Here is a 19,567-nt window from a genome sequence, read left to right on the forward strand (position 1 = left end):
CGCCTGTAGGTCCAGCTTCTTGGGAGGCTGAGGCAGGAGAATGGTGTGAACCCGGGAGGCGGAGCTTGCAGTGAGCCAAGATCGCGCCACTGCTCTTCAGCCTGGGAGACAGAGCAAGACTCCGTCTCAAAAAAAAAAAAAACCAAAAACCCTGTCTCTACAAAAAATACAAAAATTACCTGGGTGTGGTGGTGCATGCATGCCTGTAGTCCTAGGCTGAGGTGGGAGGATGGCTTGAGCCAGAGGTGAAGGTTGCAGTGAGCTGAAATTGCACCAGTGCACTCTAGCATGGGTGATAGATCCAGACCTTGACTCAAAAAAAAAAAAAAAATTATTCAAAATCCTGTTAAAAGTTTTCAGTATATACTTTTTCATTGGTGATAACATTATAAACTTGAGTATATCTTAAAGTGAATTGTTATATAGTGTATATATTGGTATAATGCAAATTAGTGTGGCATTAACTTGATTTTTTAAATACTCGCTTTTTAAAAAATTGTTTTTTAACTTTTTTGAGATGGAGTCTCACTCTGTCACCCAGACTGGAGTGCAGTGGCACGATCTCAGCTCATTGCAACCTCTGCTCTCTGGATTCAAGCTATTCTTCTGCCTCAGCCTCCGAGTAGCTGGGATTACAGGTGGCTGCCACCGCACCCGGCTAATGTGTGTAGTTTTAGTAGAGATGGGGTTTCACCATCTTGGCCAGGCTGGTCTTGAAGTCTTGGCTTAGTGATCCACCCACCTCGGCCTCCCAAAGTGATGGGATTACAGGCGTGAGCCACCTTGCCTGGCCTAAATACTCGTATTTTAAATGTTTATATTTTCAGTAACTTTTGATACAGATGCAAATTTTCTAAAGGTCCATTTCATAGTCCTTGTGGGATTCACTTAAAAAAATGTCACTTGTAAAGTTAGAATTTTTTTTTTTTTTTTTTTAAAGAGACAGGGTCACAATCTGTTGCCCTGGCTGGAGTATAGTGGTGCAATCATGGCTCACTGTAGCCTCGAACTTCTGGGATAAAGTTTACAGTCTTCCTGTCTCAACCTGAGTAGCTAGGACTATAGGTGTGCACTACCAAACTTGGCTAACTTTTTTTTTAGAGATAGGGTCTTGCTATGTGCCCCAGGCTGGTCGTGAACTCCTGGCCTCAAGTGATCTTGATCACCCAAAGTGCTGATATTACAGCTGCGAGCCACTGTGCCATGGGTAATTTTTTTGTTTTATTTTATTTTACATTATTATAGAAACAGGGTCTTGCTATGTTGCCCAGTACAGTCTTAAATTCCTGAGCTCAAGTGATCCTCCTATCTTGGCCTCCCAAAGTGTTGAGACTATAGGTATAAGCCACTATGCCTGGCCTAGAATTTATCTTTGTATAGTATTTTTCTTTATGTAAAATTTCATTGCTTTAGCTTCATTTTTTCTTTGCAGAATGAATATTAACGATGTGACTTTAGAAATAATTGGATCATTATTTCCCTAATATTAGACTTTAACACAAGGAAACATTGCAGTGGAGAAAGTTTATGTAATTGTGGATAGACTGCGTATGTGTAGTGAGTATACTATACATATGTAACGTTTATGTAAAATTTAATTGCTTTCATTTTTTTAATCTCAGGCCTTTTGTAGTAAAATTTTTTTGTTTTTTTAGACAAAGTCTTGCTCTGGGCCGGGCACGGTGGCTCATGCCTATAATCCCAGCACTTTGGGAGACTGAGGGGGGCGGATCATGAGGTCAGGAGCTCGAGACCATGCTGGCTAACACAGTGAAACCCCATCTCTACTAAAGGTACAAAATATTAACTGGGCATGGTGGCGGGTGCCTGTAGTCCCAGCTACTCCGGAGGCTGAGGCAGGAGAATCCCATGAACCCGGGAGGCGGAGCTTGCGGTGAGCCAAGATTGCGCCACTGCAATCCAGCCTAGTCAACAGAGTGAGACTGTCTCAAAAAAAACAAACAAAAAAATAATAAAAAAGTCTTGCTCTGTCACCCAGGCTGGAGTGTCTCGGCTCACTGCAACCTCTGCTTCCTGGGTTCCAGTAATTCTTATGCTCAGCCTCCCAAGAAGCTGTGATTACAGGCATGTGCCACCACGCCTTACTAATTTTTGTATTTTTAGTAGAGACAGGGTTTTGCCATGTTGACCAGGCTAGTCTCGAACTCCTGGCCTCAAGCAGTCTGCCCACCTCAGCCTCCCAGAGTGCTGGGATTACATAGGTGTGAGCCACTGCACCCAACCAATTTTTTTTTTTTTGAGATGGAATCTCAAAAATGTCACCTAGGCTGGAGTGCGGTGGCACAGTCTCGGCTCATGCAACCTCTGCCTCCCGGGTTCAAGCGATTCTCCTGCCTCAGCCTCCCAAGTAGCTGGGATTATAGGTATGTGTCACCACGCCTGGCTAATTTTGTATTTTTAGTAGAGATGGGGTTTCTCCATGTTGGTCAGGGTGGTCTTGAACTCCCGATCTCAGATGATCCACCCACCTCGACCTCCCAAAGTGTTGGGATTACAGGCGTGAGCCATGGCACCTGGGTATTTTTTTGTATTTTTAGTAGAGATGGGGTTTCACCGTATTAGCCAGGATGGTCTTGCTCTCCTGACCTCGTGATCCAGTTGCCTCAGCCTCCCAGAGTGCTGGGATTACAAGTGTTAGTCCCTGCACCTGGCCTCAAATTTTTTTTTTTTTTTTTGAAACAGTTTTGCTCTTGTTCCCCAGGCTGGAGAGCAATGGTGCGATCTCGGCTCACTGCAACCTCTGCCTCTGAGATTCAAGCGATTCTCCTGCCTTAGCCTCCCAAGTAGCTGGGATTACAGGCATGTGCCACCACGCCTGGCTAATTTTGTATTTTTAGTAGGGATGGGGCTTCTCCATGTTGGTCAGGCTGGTGTTGAACTCCTAGCCTCATGTGATCTGCCCACCTCGGCCTCCCAAAGTGCTGACATTACAGGTGTGAGCCACCGCACCCGGCCTCAAGATTTTTTTAATGTAAAACTTAGTTGTTTTAGTTTCATTTTTTTCTTTCCAGAATTTTTTTTTTTTTTTTTTTTTTTTTGTGGGGGGACGAATTCTTGCTCTGCTGCCCAGGCTGGAGTGCAATGGCGTGATCTCAGCTCACCGCAACTTCCGCCTCCCAGGTTCAAGTGATTCTCCTGCCTCAGCCTCCTGAATAGCTGGGATTACAGTGCCCACCACCATGCCTGGCTAATTTTGTATTTTTAGTAGGGATAGGGCTTCTCCATGTTGGTCAGGCTGGTGTTGAACTCTCAGCCTCACATGATCTGCCCACCTCGGCCTCCCAAAGTGCTGAAATTATAGGCATGAGCCACTGTGCCTGGCTATAATTTTTTTGTTGTTGTTGTTGAGACGGAGTCTCGTTCTGTCGCCCAGGCTGGAGTGCAGTGGCCGGATCTCAGCTCACTGCAAGCTCCGCCTCCCGGGTTTACGCCATTCTCTCGCCTCAGCCTCCCGAGCAGCTGGGACTACAGGTGCCCGCCATCTCGCCCGGCTAATTTTTTGTGTTTTTTTAGTAGAGACGGGGTTTCACCGTGTTAGCCAGGATGGTCTCGATCTCCTGACCTCGTGATCCGCCCGTCTCGGCCTCCCAAAGTGCTGGGATTACAGGCTTGACCCACCGCGCCCGGCCTATAATTTTTTTTATATTACATTTGGGACCAGGTTATTATGTTTTGTTTTCTGTAATGGTATTATATGTATCAGCCCAAGAAGTGGGGGTATCTACCCTTCAGGGATCAAAGTGCCAATAAAACACCGTGTTTGGAGATCCCAGCCTGTGGGGGCAACAAAGGTGGGGTGCTCCCTAACACTTTTTTCAAGACTGTTGTTGAGCAATTCATGAAAAACTAATAGAGGGCTGAGCATGGTGCCTCAGGCTTGTAATCCCAGCAACTTGGGAGGCCGAGTCTTGTGGGTCACTTGAGGCCAGGGGTTCGAAAGCAGCCTGGCCAACATGGTGAAACGCTGTCTCTACTAAAAACATAAAAAATTAGCTTGGCATGGTGGTGTCTGCCTGCAATCCCAGCTACTCAGGAGACTGAGGCATGAGAATCGCTTGAACGGGGCAGGGGTCGGAGGGTGTCTCAAAAAAACCCAGAAACTAATAGAATGTTTACTTAACATTTCTAGCATTTTTACTGTAGGTTGTGGAAAATGTAAAAATGACGGGCTCAATATTAGTTTTTTTAATTTTTTTGTTTCTTTTTTTGAGATGTAGTTTTGCTCTTGTTGCCCAGGTTGTTGAGCAATAGCGCGATCTTGGCTCACTGCAACTTCCACCTCCCAGGTTCAAGTAATTCTCCTGCCTCAGCTTCCTGAGTAGCTGGGATTACAGGCGAGCACCACCACACCTGGCTAATTTTTTGTATTTTTTATTTTAGTAGAGACGAGGTTTCACCATGTTGGCCAGGCTGGTCTTGAACTTTTGACCTCAGGTAATCCACCCGCCTCATCCTCCCGAAATGTTGGGATTACAGGCATGAGCCACCACACCCAGCCTCAATAATACTTTTTGGGAGTCAGATGAACAGGTAAGTTGTTGGAAAATGCAGACACAATACTTATGTATGTAATATAAACGGAAGTTTTTTCTCTTTGGTCTTTTCATAGGGAGAAGAGTGGCAGTTGCGTTGGACACCTGATTAGAACGGAACATGTAAAGACAATTTGTGATGGACAATATTTACATAATTTCCAACGTAAACATGGTGCCATACCAGTCACAAATCTACTGGCAGGTGACAGAGTTATTGTAAGTGGAGAAGAAAGGTCACTGTTTGCTTTGTCTAGAGGATATGTGAAGGAGATTAACACGACAACAGTAACTTGTTTATTAGACAGGTAATGAAATGTTACTTTTTTTTGAGAATGTCTTTATTGATATATAATTCACATCCGTGTAGTTCATCCATTTAAAATGTATAATTCACTGGTTTTTATTATATTCACAGTGTTGTGCAGCCATCACCACAATCAACTTTGAGTATTCTCATCACCCCAAAAAGAAACCCCCAAGGAAGAAGCCCTATACCCTTTAGTAGTCGCTTCTCATTTTCCTCCAATTTCCCCAGCCCAAGGCAATTACTAACCTGCTGTCTGTCTCTGTAGATTTGCCCATTCTGGACATTTTATAAAAATGGAATCATGCAATATGTGGTCTTTGGTGACTGACTTTTTTTACACAGGATACTGTTTTTGAAATTCATCTTCATGTTATAACATGTATCAGCATTTCATTCTTTTTTTTAAAATAAATTGAGGTAAAATTCATATAACATAAAATTGATCATTAACCATTTTAATGTGTATTATTGAGTGGTGTTTAGTATATTTCCAATATTGTGTCGCCATCATTTCTGTCTATTTCTAAGACACTTTTATCACCCTAAAAGGAAACCTCATTCCTATTACGCAGTCACTTCCCACTCTCTCCTCCCTGAAGTCTCTGGCAACCACTAAATTGGCTTTGTTTCTGTATGGATTCATCCATTCTGGATATATGATATAAGTGGAACCATACAATATGTGACCTCTTGTGTCTTGCTTCTTTCACTTAACCTAATGTTGGAAAGTTCATTCATGTTTTAGCATATATGAGACCCTCATTTTTTTTTATGGCTGAATATATTCTGTTGTATAGATACACCATATTTTGTTCATCCATTCACCAGCTGGTGGACATTTGAGTTGTTTCCACTTTTTTGCTGTAATGATGAATATTGCTGTGAACATTCGCATGCATAGTTTTAGGTAGACATATTTTCATTTCTTCCATTTTCTTTGTAGTTACCTAGGCATGGGTCATGTGCTAATTTCGCATTTAACATTTTGAGGAACTACCAAACTGCTAAAGTTTTGTTTAGTACATTATGTTCCATAGTGATGATGTGGACGTAATCTTATCTAATTCTTACAACCACATGTATAGCAGACAGCATAGATGCCACCCTGTGTTAGCTATAATGCTTATTTCTCCTTGCATGCTGGGCACTTACTATTTTGTTCTCTCCTTTTTTAAATAAAAATGTTTATTTTTGCCATTTATAGTTGTGATATAAGTATACCCATTTCAGTTACAACAAAGTGGCTGGTTTAAATAAAAATATGTAGGCGGGGCGTAGTGGCTCATGCCTGTAATCCCAGCACTTTGGAAGGCCGAGGTGAGCGGATCACAAGGTCAGGAGATTGAGACCATCCTGGCTAACATGGTGAAACCCGGTTTCTACTAAAAATACAAACAACTGGCTGGGTGTGGTAGCATGTGCCTGTAGTCCCAGCTACTTGGGAGGCTGAGGCAGGAGAATCACTTGAACCTGGGAAGCAGAGGTTTCGGTGAGCCGAGATCACGCTACTGCACTCCAGCCTGGACAACAAGAGCGAGACTCAATCTCAAAAAAAAAAAAAAAAAAAGAGATTGAGGCTGCAGTGAGCTGAGATCACACCTCTGCACTGCACGTAGCCCGAGTGACAGAGTGAGACCCTGTCTTAAAGAAAAAAAATTGTGGCAGAGACCAATATCCAATTCACTAATAATCCATATTCCCTCTTCTTCCACAGTCAGCTGGATTGTGTTTTCCAGCATTTCTTACAGGCATGCCTGACCATTTCTTAATGGATAGAGGTCAGCAATTGGGACTCAGTGACATCTGAGTAACTGTAATGGAAATGTCCAGGCTTGTTCCCTACGGATCAGTAATCTTAGTTGAGTCATAACCACCCCTTGTCTAGATGTCATGATATGGGATGGTGATCCACAATATTCCAGTTATCTGCTCAGATTTGTGTATCCTTTGCAGTATTTATTTAGCGTCTACCATGTATTAAATACTTTGCAAATCCTGAGGAATTTACGGTCTTGCGTGTAGACATACATATTTTCTTTTTTTTTTTTTGAGACACGGTCTCACTCCAGCCCAGGCTGGAGTACAGTGGCATGGTCACAGTTCACTGCAGCCTGGACTTCCTGGGATCAAGCAATCCTTCTGCCTCAGCCTCCTGGATAGCTGGGACCACACATGCATGCCACCATACCCGGCTAATTTTTCAATTTTTTGTAGAGATGGGCGTCTCACGATGTTGCCCAGGCTGGTCTTGAACTCATGGGCTCAAATGATCCTTCTGCCTCAGCCTCCTGAAGTGCTAGCATTATAGGCGTGAGCTACTACACCCAGCTTATTTTCAATCTAATATGATATGTGTTCAAATTGATAGGAACACAGAGGAGAGGTATTTAATTCAATTTTAGGAGGCTTAGGGAAGGCTTTTTTTTTTTTTTTGGAGACAGTCTCACTGTTGTCCAGGCTGGAGTGCAGTAGCACAATCTCAGTTCACTGCAGTCTCTGCCTCTTGGGCTCAAGCGATTCTCCTGCCTCAGCCTCCCGAGTAGCTGGGATTATAGGCATGTGCCACCATGCCTGACTAATTTTTATATTTTTAGTAGACACGGGGTTTTACCATGTTGGCCAGTGACCTCAAGTGATCCTCCCACCTCAGCTTCCTGAAGTGTTGGGATTATAAGCGTGAGCCACCGTCCCTGGCCAAGGGAAGCCTTTTTGAAGAGCTAATTCTGAATCTTCATCCTGTGGATTAATAAATTAGTCTGGTGAAACAGTGTGAGAAGAGAATACTATACTGGGCAAACCTGTTGCACAAAGGTGTGATGTAGTGTGATATGGAGCATTCAGGAAAATGCAGGTGATTACGTTATTTCTGGAATATAAAATATAAGGAAGAGAGTTATTAGAGACATCAGGTCATAGAATGTCTTATATACCATGTTAAAAAGTTTGCCATTCTGGGCCACATAGTGAGACCCCCATCTCTCCAAAAAATTAAAAAATTAGCCAGGTGTGGTAGTATACATGTGTAGTCCCAGCTACTCAGGGGACTGAGGTGAGATAATTGCTTGAGCCCAGGAGTTCAAGGCTGCAATGAGCCATGATCATGCCACTGCACACTAGCCTAGGCAATAGAGCAAGACCCTCTCTCAAAAAAAAAAAATTTAGATTTTATTTATTCTGATGTATTGAAAGATTTTAAACAGAAGAGTGGATAATCGTTGGATTTGCATTTTCCTTTGGCTACATTGTAGAGAATTGAGTTAATTAATGGAAGAAAAACTAAAAGCAAACCTGGAAGCTGTTGCAGTGACCCAGGCTAGAGGCAACTGAGGCAGGGTAGTGTTGGCAGAGAGAATGGAATGACTTTGAGAAGTATTTAGAAAGTAAAATTGGCTGACCTTTGGATACTGATTGGGTATGCGGGTTGGGGAGAGAATGAGGGAGACAGAAGGATCAAGACAGCAGTGCAAATGCAAATACCATTAATTGTGATCAGGACCAGAGAAGGAGCACTGGGTTCAGCAGGGATGAGGAGGAGTTCTGCTTTGAATGTACTGTGCTTTTATAGCCTGGGTTTAGCTAAGTGGAGAGATCTCACTGCCTACCAAATATCCAAACCCAAAGCTTGGGTGAGGAACCAGGTGGGAGAGGAGTGTGAGGTCAGGCTTAAAGATGGAATTTGGAATTTGGAGGTACGTGAGGGCCTGGGACCCTGGGGAAAACAATGAGAAAGAGTAGTACAATGAACCAAGGAAGGGATTTTAGGGAATACCAGGGATTAAGGGACAGATAGAAGAGCGGGAGAAGGTGGCAGAAAAGAAGCCTGCACTCCAGGTTAGAGGAGGGAAGAGCCATGCCTTCAGGATCGCTGTGGGGATGGTGAACCCATGTTTGATTGCAAGGGTAAGTGAATTTTCAGCAAATGTTGCAGATTCCCAATTATTAATTGCTTTGACCTTGATGCCTTGTACCTTCCTCTTCCCTCTGCCTTTTCCCACCAATCCAGGGCCTCATGCTGTCCTTGATTGGCAAGTGTGACTGAGGACTGGTAGCTATTTTAATAGCTATTCTGGCCCATTTATTATTTTAGCAGATAGCAGCATATTTCTTATACAGACTATGCAAAACAGAAAACATTCATGTATATTTGTTTTGTTGTTTTAGAAACTTGTCGGTCCTTCCAGAATCAATTTTGTTCAGATTAGACCAGGAAGAAAAAAATTGTGATATAGAGACCCCATTAGGAAATCTTTCTAAATTGATGGAAAACACGCTTGTCAGGTTTGTAACAATGAGCAAATTTGAATTTCATTCTACTTTTCTAAGGAATATTACTAAAAGTGCTTTTTCACTTTTCAGCAAAAAACTTCGAGATTTAATTATTGACTTTCGTGAACCTCAGTTTATATCCTACCTTAGTTCTGTTCTTCCACATGATGCAAAGGATACAGTTGCCTGCATTCTAAAGGGTATGCTAAAATCACCGTGTCTGCTTTGATTAATTTTTCTTGTTTCTATTTGATTTATACTGTGGTCTAATATCTTGATTAGACTTGCAATTACAATGTTTAGACCAAGACTCTTTGGAAATGGTTTTGTATTGAAGAATAGACTTGAATAGAGACTGCTTTTCTGATAAAATAATTAACTTTTCCTTTGAAATTCAACACTCTTTTTCCCATTATTTTTGAATTTAAATGTAGGTTTGAATAAACCTCAGAGGCAAGCGATGAAAAAGGTACTTCTTTCAAAAGACTACACACTCGTCGTGGGAATGCCTGGGACAGGAAAAACAACTACGATATGTACTCTTGTAAGGTTATTATTCTTCTGCTTAGAAACGAAATATTTGTATCAGCTTCTCCTCAGTCCAGAGGATGTAATATTTAATATCAAAAGGGCTGAATTTTAATTCAAACTGTCATTGTTTCAAATGAACTTTTTAGAATGACATGAGAAATAGTAAAGCTGAATCACAAACAGTTGTAATCATGTTGTAGATTTCTTGCATTTAGAATTTTCTAAGATCTCTTTCCGTTAGTGGTATGTGATATATATCACTGCATGTTTTCCTTTCCCTTTAAAGATGATGTTAGAGGCTGGGCGTGGTGGCTCACGCCTGTAATCCCAGCACTTTCGGAGGCTGAGGCAGGCAGATCACTTGAGGTCAGGAGTTCGAGACTAGCCTGGCCAACACGGTGAAACCCCATCTCTACTAAAAATACAAAAATTAGCCGGATGTAGTGGCAGGCGCCTATAGTCCTGGCTTTACTTGGGAGGCTGAGGCAGGAGAATCACTTGAATCCAGGGGCGGAGATTGCAGTGAGCCGAGATCATGCCATTCATTGTACTCCAACCTGGGCAACAAGAGCAAAGCTCTGTCCTAAAGAAAAAGAAAAAGTTAGAGATTTTTCTTGGATTTTTTTTTCCATATCAGTAAATTTCTTTTTTTTTCTTTTTTTTTTTTTTTGAGACGGAATCTTGTTATGTGGGCCAGGTGAGGTGGATCATGCCTGTAATCCCAGCACTTTGGGAGTCTGAGTCAGGAGAGTTGGTATTTGAGACCAGGTTGGAATGCAGTGGCATGATCAAAGTTCATGCAGCCTCAACCTCCTGGGCTGAAACAGTCCTCGTTCCCTAGCCTCCCAAGTAGTTGGGACCACAGGGGTGCATCACCTCACCTGGCTAATTAAAAAAAGAATTTTAAAAAAAGAGATGGGATCTAACTTTGTTGCCCAGGCTAGTCTTGAATTTTTGGGTTCAAGTGATCCACTTGCCTCAGCCTCCCAAAGTGCTGGGATTATGAGCGTGAGTCACCATGCCTGGCCTATGACGTATTATTGATGTATTATTAATAACGTATAATGTCATGTAATTTTTGTAAAATGTTTTGGCTTCATAATTTTTTTAAAATCAGCTCTTAGATATGGTTCTTGTTAAATTTATAAACATGTTAAAAATTACCTGGAATTAAAAGTAAGGCTGTTTTTTCTTTTTTCTCTTACCCATTATTAGGTAAGAATTCTCTACGCCTGTGGTTTTAGCGTTTTGTTGACCAGCTATACACACTCTGCTGTTGACAATATTCTTTTGAAGTTAGCGAAGTTTAAAATAGGATTTTTGCGTTTGGGTCAGACTCAGAAGGTTCATCCAGCTATCCAGCAATTTACAGAGCAAGAAATTTGCAGATCAAAGTCCATTAAATCCTTAGCTCTTCTAGAAGAACTCTACAATAGTCAAGTAAGCACAATTATTGTATAATAATACTAATAGTTAATGTCCACAGCCAGAATGAGGGGAGAAACTTTGGTGATTTTAGTCACATTGACTGAATTTGCACATGATTGATTTATATGTACTATATGACCAGTTTATTACCTTATAGTTTGCTGTTTCCTTCTGAACTGAAATAAGATTTTCGGTTTATTATTTAGGGCTCTCTTCTAGTTTCAAATATCCTAGAAAACTGGTAATTATCAAGATTTCAGCCAGGCATGGTGGCTCACACTTGTAATCCCAGCACTTTGGGAGCCCGAGGTGGGCGGATCACGAGGTCAAGAGTTGAGAGCAGCCTGGCCAACATAGTGAAACACTGTCTGTACTAAAAATACAAAAAAAATTACCCAGGTGTGGTGGCGGGTGCCTGTAATTCCAGCTATTTGGGAGGCTGAGGCAAGGAGAATCGCTTGAACCTGGGAGGCAGAGGTTGAAGTGAGCCAAGATCGCGCCTCTGCACTCCAGCCCAGGCGACAATGCGAGACTCCAGCTCAAAAAAAAAAAGGAAATCAGGGTTCTTAGCAAGTTTGAATTAGAAGCAATGGTACTTAATAGTCTTGTGATGACTGTCTCTAGGCTTTTATATAGAACCTAATTTTTATTTTATTTTGTTATTTAATGTTTATTTATACTGGGAGTTCTTAACTGACTTTTTTTTTTTGAGACGGAGTCTCGCTCTGTTGTCCAGGCTGGAGTGCACCAGCGCAATCTCGGCTCACTGCAAGGTTTGCCTCCCGGGTTCACGCCATTCTCCTGCTTCAGCCTCCTGAGTAGCTGGGGCTACAGGTGCCCGCCACCACGCCCGGCTAATTTTTTTTTTTTTTAGATGGAGTTTCGCTCTTGTTGCCCAGGCTGGAGTGCAATGGTGCCATCTCAGCTCACCGCAGCCTCCGCCTCCTGGGTTCAAGTGATTCTCCTGCTTCAGTCTTCCAAGTAGCTGGGATTTACAGGCATGCGTGACCACACCAGGCTAATTTTGTATTTTTAATAGAGATGGGGTTTCTCCATGTTGGTCAGGCTGATCTCGCACTCCCGGCCTCAGGTTACCCTCCTGCCTTGGCCTCCCAAAGCGCTGGGATTATAGGCGTGAACTACCGCGCCCGGCTTTTTTTTTGTTTTTTCTTTTAAGGGAACCTTCCATCAAGTAGCTGGGATTATGGGTGCGGCTATAGTGCCTGGTTTAACTGATATTTTTGTCTTTAAAAAATTTCCCAAGAATTAGATTTAATAGATTGTTCCTTTACCTTTACCTCCTTTGTCTAATACTAGCATGTTTTTGTCTAATATCTGTTCCTGTTATTGATAAATTTAGAACTGGCTAAGATGTATATCAGGTTAACATTTTTATTAAATTAAACATTTTATTTTAAGGTAATTGTAGATTCACATGCAGTTGTAAGAAATACTAGAGAGAGCCTTTGTCCCCTTTATCCAGTGGTGACATCTTGCAAATCTATAGTACAATGTCACACCCAGGATGTTGACATTGATACAGTCCCTATTCTATTACCACAAGATTCCTCATGTTGCACCTTTGTTTTTTTTTTTTTTTTTTGAGACGGAGTCTTGCTATCACCCAGGCTGGAGTGCAGTGGCCGGATCTCAGCTCACTGCAAGCTCCGCCTCCCAGGTTCACGCCATTCTCCTGCCTCAGCCTCCGGAGTAGCTAGGACTACAGGCGCCCGCCACGTCGCCCGCCTAGTTTTTTGTATTTTTTTTAGTAGAGACAGGGTTTCACCATGTTAGCCAGGATGGTCTCGATCTCCTGACCTCGTGATCCACCCGTCTCGACCTCCCAAAGTGCTGGGATTACAGGCTTGAGCCACCTCGCCCGGCCATGTTGCACTTTTATAGTTGTATCCACTTCTGTCCTGTCTTGCCCCTCTTTACCTCTGACAGCCATAACTCTGAGACTCTGATCTCCATTTTGATAATTTGGTCATTGGAGAATGTTACCTAAATGCAGTAGCCTTTTGGGATTGGTGTTTTTCACGCAGCCTGATTCTCTGGAGCTTCCCCTAGATAGTTGTATCTATTAATAGTTTGTTCCTTTTTATTGCCAAGTATTTTTCTAAAATATGGATATACTGCCTTGTGTTGAACCATTCACCCTCTGAAAATCTGGATTGTTTCCAGTTTTCGGATATTATGAATAAAGCTGCTGTAAACACTCATGTTACAGGTTTTTGTGTAACATAAGTCTTCACTTCCCTGGGATAAATTCCCAGTAGTACAATTTCTGAATTGATTGGTAGTTGCGTGTTCATTTTTTTTTTTTTTTTTTTTTTTTTTTTTTTTTTTTTTTTTTTTTTTTTGAGGCGGAGTCTCGCTCTGTTGCCCGGACTGGAGTGCAGTGGCCGGATCTCAGCTCACTGCAAGCTCCGCCTCCCGGGTTCACACCATTCTCCTGCCTCAGCCTCCCGAGTAGCTGGGACTACAGGCGCCTGCCACCTCGCCCGCTAGATTTTGTATTTTTAGTAGAGACGGGGTTTCACCGTGTTAGCCAGGATGGTCTCGATCTCCTGACCTCGTGATCCTCCCGTCTCGGCCTCCCAAAGTGCTGGGATTACAGGCTTGAGCCACCTCGCCCGGCCATGTTGCACTTTTATAGTTGTATCCACTTCTGTCCTGTCTTGCCCCTCTTTACCTCTGACAGCCATAACTCTGAGACTCTGATCTCCATTTTGATAATTTGGTCATTGGAGAATGTTACCTAAATGCAGTAGCCTTTTGGGATTGGTGTTTTTCACGCAGCCTGATTCTCTGGAGCTTCCCCTAGATAGTTGTATCTATTAATAGTTTGTTCCTTTTTATTGCCAAGTATTTTTCTAAAATATGGATATACTGCCTTGTGTTGAACCATTCACCCTCTGAAAATCTGGATTGTTTCCAGTTTTCGGATATTATGAATAAAGCTGCTGTAAACACTCATGTTACAGGTTTTTGTGTAACATAAGTCTTCACTTCCCTGGGATAAATTCCCAGTAGTACATTTCTGAATTGATTGGTAGTTGCGTGTTCATTTTTTTTTTTTTTTTTTTTTTTTTTTTTTTTTTTTTTTTTTTTTGAGGCGGAGTCTCGCTCTGTTGCCCGGACTGGAGTGCAGTGGCCGGATCTCAGCTCACTGCAAGCTCCGCCTCCCAGGTTCACGCCATTCTCCTGCCTCAGCCTCCCGAGTAGCTGGGACTACAGGCCCTGCCACCTCGCCCGCTAGATTTTGTATTTTTAGTAGAGACGGGGTTTCACCGTGTTAGCCAGGATGGTCTCGATCTCCTGACCTCGTGATCCTCCCGTCTCGGCCTCCCAAAGTGCTGGGATTACAGGCTTGAGCCACCGCGCCCGGCCCATTTTTTTTTTTTTTAATCTGCCAAATTGTTTTTCTAAGTAGGAACATTTTACATATATGAGTGATCTCCTCAGCATTTGGTGGCGATACTATTTTTTTAAAATTTTTTTCTGAGATGGAGTCTCTCTGGCACCCAGGCTGGAGTGCAGGGGTGCAATCTGAGGTCACTGCAACCTTCGCCTCTGGGGTTCAAGCAATTCTGCCTCAGCCTCCTGAGTAGCTAGGATTACAGGCATGTGCCACCACGCCTGGCTAATTTTGTTGTATTTTTAGTAGAGATGGGGTTTCACCATGTTGGCCAGGCTGGTCTTGAACTCCCGACCTCATGATCCACCTGCTTTGACCTCCGAAAGTGCTGGGATTAGAGGTGTGAGCCACCATGCCCAACTGACACTATTTTTAATTTTAGCCATTTTGGTAGGTGTTTGGATATTTTAATTTGCATTTACCCAGTAGTTAAAATGTGTGTGTGTGTGTGTGTGTGTGTATGTATGTATGTATGTTTGAGACAAGGTCTTGCTCTGTTGCCCAGGCTGGAGTGCACTGGTGAGACCACGGCTCACTGCAGCCCTGACTTATTGGGCTCAAGTGATCTTTCTGCCTCAGCCTCCTGAGTAGCTGGAACTATACAGGCATGTACCACCACGCCTGCCTAAATATTTTAAATTTTTTTATGTTGTCGAGGCTGATCTTGAACTCCTGGGCTCAAGTGATCCTCCTACCTCTGTCTGCCTCCCAAAGTGTTGGGATTACAGGTGTGAGCCAGTGTATCCAGCCATAATGTGGTGTTTTTTTGTTTTGTTTTGTTTTTGAGACGGAGTTTCCCTATTACTGCCCAGGCTGGAGGGCAGTGGCGTGATCTTGGCTCACTGCAACCTCTGCCTCCCAGGTTCAAGTGATTGTTCTGCCTCAGCCTCTCAAGTGGCTGGGATTACAGGCATGCGCCACGTTTTTTTTTTTTTTTTTTTAGTAGAGACAGGGTTTTACCATGTTGGCCAGGCTGGTCTTGAACTCCTGACCTCAGGTGATCCACCCTCCTCAGGCTCCCAAAGTGCTGGGATTATAGGCTTGAGCCACTGCACCCAGCCCATAATGAGGTTTTCATGTGCTTATTTGTCATCTGTATCTCCTCTTCATGTTTTTGCCCATTTTGGATTATATGCTTTGTAGTGTTGAGTTTTGAGAATTTTTAAGATGTACATTCTAATACTAGCCCTTTAATGGATATGTGGTTTGCAGGTATTTTCTCTCCCTCTATCACTTGCTTTTTATCCTCCTCATAGGGTCTTATGCAGAGCAAAAGGTGGTTTTATTTATTTATTTATTTTTTGAGATGGACTCTTACTGTGTCACCCAGGCTGGAGTGCAGTGGTGTGATCTCCACTCACTGCAACCTCTGCCTCCCAGGTTCAAGCAATTCTCCTGCCTCAGCCTTTCAAGTAGCTGGGACTACAGGCATGAGCCACCATGCTTGGCTAATTTTTGTATTTTTAGTAGAGATGAGGTTTCGCTGTTTTGGCCAGGCTGGTCTCAAGCTCCTGACCTCAGGTGATCCTCCTGCCTCAGCCTCCCAAAGTGCTGGGATTACAGGCGTGAGCCACTGTGCCTGGCCGCAAAAGGTTTTTTGAGGAAGTCCGGAATATAAATTTTTTCCTTTTATAGAGTATACTTTTGGTCTCAAGTCTAAGAACTCTGTCTGGCCCCAGATGCTGAAGATTTTCTTTTTTGAGACAGAATCTTCCTCTGTCACCCAGGCTGGAGTGCAATGGCCCGATCTTGGCTTGCTGTAACCTCTGCCTCCCAGGTTCAAATGATTCTCATGCCTCAGCTTCCCAAGTAGCTGGGACTACAGGCGTGCACTACCATGCCTGGTTAATTTTTTGTATTTTTATTAAATACAAAATATAACCACCTTGCTCGGATGAGTACCCACATGGGCGGTTGTGCTGTTGGCCTACTCATGCTACACCTGCTTGATGTAGATGACATATTTCTTTCTGTACACCTGGACTACCTTGCCAATTTGCTGACCTTTGTAGTGTCCTTGAACTACCTGGACCTCGTCATCCTTGCGGATGGACATGGAGTGGACATTGTACTTCTGCCACAGCTCCTTAGAGAGCGGGATGACATGACCTTCCTGTGCACGTGCAAGGAGGCATTGAAGTGACGTTTGTGGTTTTTGCTGCGGTCCAAGGTCATGAAGGGATTGAACTTCATGGTGACCCTCTGGCTACCAGCGGCCTCAGGCCTGTTTTGTTTTGTTTTGTTTTGTTTTGTTTTGAGACAGTGACTCACTTTGTCACCCAGGCTGGAGTGCAGTGGCATGATCATGGCTCACTGCAGCCTTGACCTCCTTGGTTCAAGTAATCCTCCTGCCTCAGCCCTCCAAGTAGGTGGGACTATAGATGTATGCCACCATGCTCAGCTTATTTTAGTATTTTTTGTAGAGACAGGTTTTCACCGTGTTGCTCGGGTTGGTCTCAAACTCCTGAGCTCCAGCAATCTGCCCACCTTGGTCTCCCAAAGTGTTGGGATTACAGGCATGAGCCACTGCGCCTGGCCCAGTTATCATATTTTTAGTTCTAAAATTTCCATTTGGCTCCTTTTATCTTCTACTTATTGAGCGAGACTTTGTTTTTTGATTCATATTCAAGCGTGTTCATAATCACTCATTAAAATGTTGTTACCATGCCTACTTTAAAATCTTGGTCAGATAGTTCTGACATCTCTGTCATTCTGGTGTTGGCATTTATAGATTGTCATCTTTTTTCATTGAGTTTGAGATTTTCGTGGTTCGTCTTATAATGATTGATTTTTTTATTGAAACATGAGCATATTTTATTGTTACTGAAAACTTCTGTTTTAGCTGGCTTCCTCTCACACTGCCGTGGTGGGGGAAGAGGAGGTACCATTTCATTACTGCCAGGTGGGAATCAGAGTCTGGGTTCCCCACTTAGCCCTCTTTGACCAAAATGGGAGGTTCCTCATTACCGCTGGGTCTGCTTGGTGGGAGTGGAAGTCTAGGCTTCTGATGTGGTCTCTACTAACATGTGGGATTGGTACCAGTTACCAGTCATCAGGGATGAAAGACCTGACTCTACTTGGCTTTCTCCGACACCAGCCTGGTGGGGTATGGGGCACCTTGTTACAGCCTTAAGAAGGGCAGAGATCTACCCTCCTCAGTGTTTGCTGGTGTCTGTGATTGTGGGGCTGTACTTTTTTTCCTGCGATATTTGGCTAGAGTAGTTATTGTGTGAAAATTTTCTGTCTAGCTAGGCTTTCCCTTTCCTGTTCCTTCAGCTAAAGAGAACAGATTTTGGTTGCAGCTGTTTTTAGTCAGCACCCACTGGTGTTTCTGAGTTGTGGCTCTCTCAGTTCCAAATCTGGGATCTATGAGGCAAAAAGAAAGCCCAGGGAATCAACTACTGTGTTGTTTCTTTGGTCCTAAGCTCCCTAGCTGGTCTACCTTCTGTCCACCTTTCAGAGGCTTCTTTTGTTTGTTTTATATACATAATGCATAAGGATTTTAGTTGTGTTTGTGGAAAGAATAAGGCAAAGTACTCCATTTTCCCAGAAGCAAAGTCCTGGTTGACATTAAGAAAAAAAAAAACAACCTAACTAACTTACTGCCTCTTGAATGTTCCAGATTTCCACAGGGAAATATCCGAATGTGAGCACTGGAATTAAATAATATCGAAGAATTCCTGATGCCATAGAACAAAAACCTTTTGATCTTTTCATTTCAAAAATGAGAGAAACAAAACTACATTTCTTTTACATATTAAATAACTGATCTGTTTTCCTTGTTTTAAGCTTATAGTTGCAACAACATGTATGGGAATAAACCATCCAATATTTTCCCGTAAAATTTTTGATTTTTGTATTGTGGATGAAGCCTCTCAAATCAGCCAACCAATTTGTCTGGGCCCCCTTTTTTTTTCACGGAGATTTGTGTTAGTGGGGGACCATCAGCAGCTTCCTCCCCTGGTGCTAAACCGTGAAGCAAGGTAGGCAGACATTTAAGTGTTAATTTTGAACCAGATTCTTTTCAAGAAACATATTTAGTACACTGATAAACCTGAATCTGATTTGTTGACAGAGCTCTGGGCATGAGTGAAAGCTTATTCAAGAGGCTGGAGCGGAGTAAGAATGCTGTTGTACAGTTAACCGTGCAGTACAGAATGAACAGGTATTTGTAACTGTTAGCTGGGAGTGGTTTTCATATTTGTTTCCATCTGCCGAAACTAACATTATCTTCTGTAATTCCCTTAGTAAAATTATGTCCTTAAGTAATAAACTGACCTATGAGGGCAAGCTGGAGTGTGGATCAGACAAAGTGGCCAATGCAGTGATAAACCTACCTCACTTTAAAGATGTGAAGCTGGACCTGGAATTTTATGCTGACTATTCTGATAATCCTTGGCTGATGGGAGTATTTGAACCCAACAATCCTGTTTGTTTTCTTAATACAGACAAGGTAAAAAAAATTTTTTTCTCTTTAGTTTTTCTCATTTTGTCTTATTATTTAAATTTCTCAGTTTGCATTAGCATATGCCCTGATTAGAGCTTATCAGTTAAAAGGCAAAACTAGGTCGGGCATGGTGGCTCACACGTGTAATCCCAGCACTTTGGGAGGCCAAGGTGGGCGGATCACAAGGTCAGGAGTTCAAGACCAGCCTGGCCAACATGGTGAAACTCTGTCTCTACTAAAAATACAAAAATTAGCTGGACATGGTGGCAGGCGCCTGTAATCCCAGCTACTCAGGAGGCTGAGGTATGAGAATTGCTTCAACCTGGGAGGCAGAGGTTGCAGTGAGCCGAGATTGTGCCAGTGCACTCCAGCCTGGGTGACAGAGTGAGACTCCATCTCAGGGGGTAAAAAAAGGCAAAACTAATGTACTTCTCACACTTCAACCCAAAATAGTCTTTTCTTTCTTTTTCCTTTCTTTTTCTTTTTCTTTTTTTGAGATACAGTCTTTCTCTGTTGCCCAAGTGGCACGGTCTCGGCTCACTGCAACTTCCTCCTCCTGGATTCAAGCGATTCTCCTGCCTCAGCCACCCAGGTAGCTGGGATTACAGGCA

General features: G+C 42.9%; 1 protein-coding gene across 4 annotated transcripts in view; it reads left to right on the plus strand.

The window, feature by feature from the left end:
- Positions 1 to 19,567, plus strand: part of DNA2 (DNA replication helicase/nuclease 2) — a 67,012-nt gene that overhangs the window by 36,253 nt on the left and 11,192 nt on the right. For all 4 annotated transcript variants that reach the window (XM_033208440.1, XM_033208439.1, XM_033208437.1 and 1 more), the window contains exons 10-17: positions 4,631 to 4,861; positions 9,025 to 9,141; positions 9,220 to 9,329; positions 9,564 to 9,673; positions 10,876 to 11,100; positions 18,299 to 18,492; positions 18,585 to 18,674; positions 18,758 to 18,962. In XM_033208440.1, the coding sequence (XP_033064331.1) occupies positions 4,631 to 4,861; positions 9,025 to 9,141; positions 9,220 to 9,329; positions 9,564 to 9,673; positions 10,876 to 11,100; positions 18,299 to 18,492; positions 18,585 to 18,674; positions 18,758 to 18,962 (1,282 nt within the window). The remainder of the gene's footprint in view (positions 1 to 4,630; positions 4,862 to 9,024; positions 9,142 to 9,219; positions 9,330 to 9,563; positions 9,674 to 10,875; positions 11,101 to 18,298; positions 18,493 to 18,584; positions 18,675 to 18,757; positions 18,963 to 19,567) is intronic.

Source organism: Trachypithecus francoisi, unplaced genomic scaffold (assembly GCF_009764315.1).
Source record: "Trachypithecus francoisi isolate TF-2019V2 unplaced genomic scaffold, Tfra_2.0 Lachesis_group9, whole genome shotgun sequence".
Taxonomy (NCBI): domain Eukaryota; kingdom Metazoa; phylum Chordata; class Mammalia; order Primates; family Cercopithecidae; genus Trachypithecus; species Trachypithecus francoisi.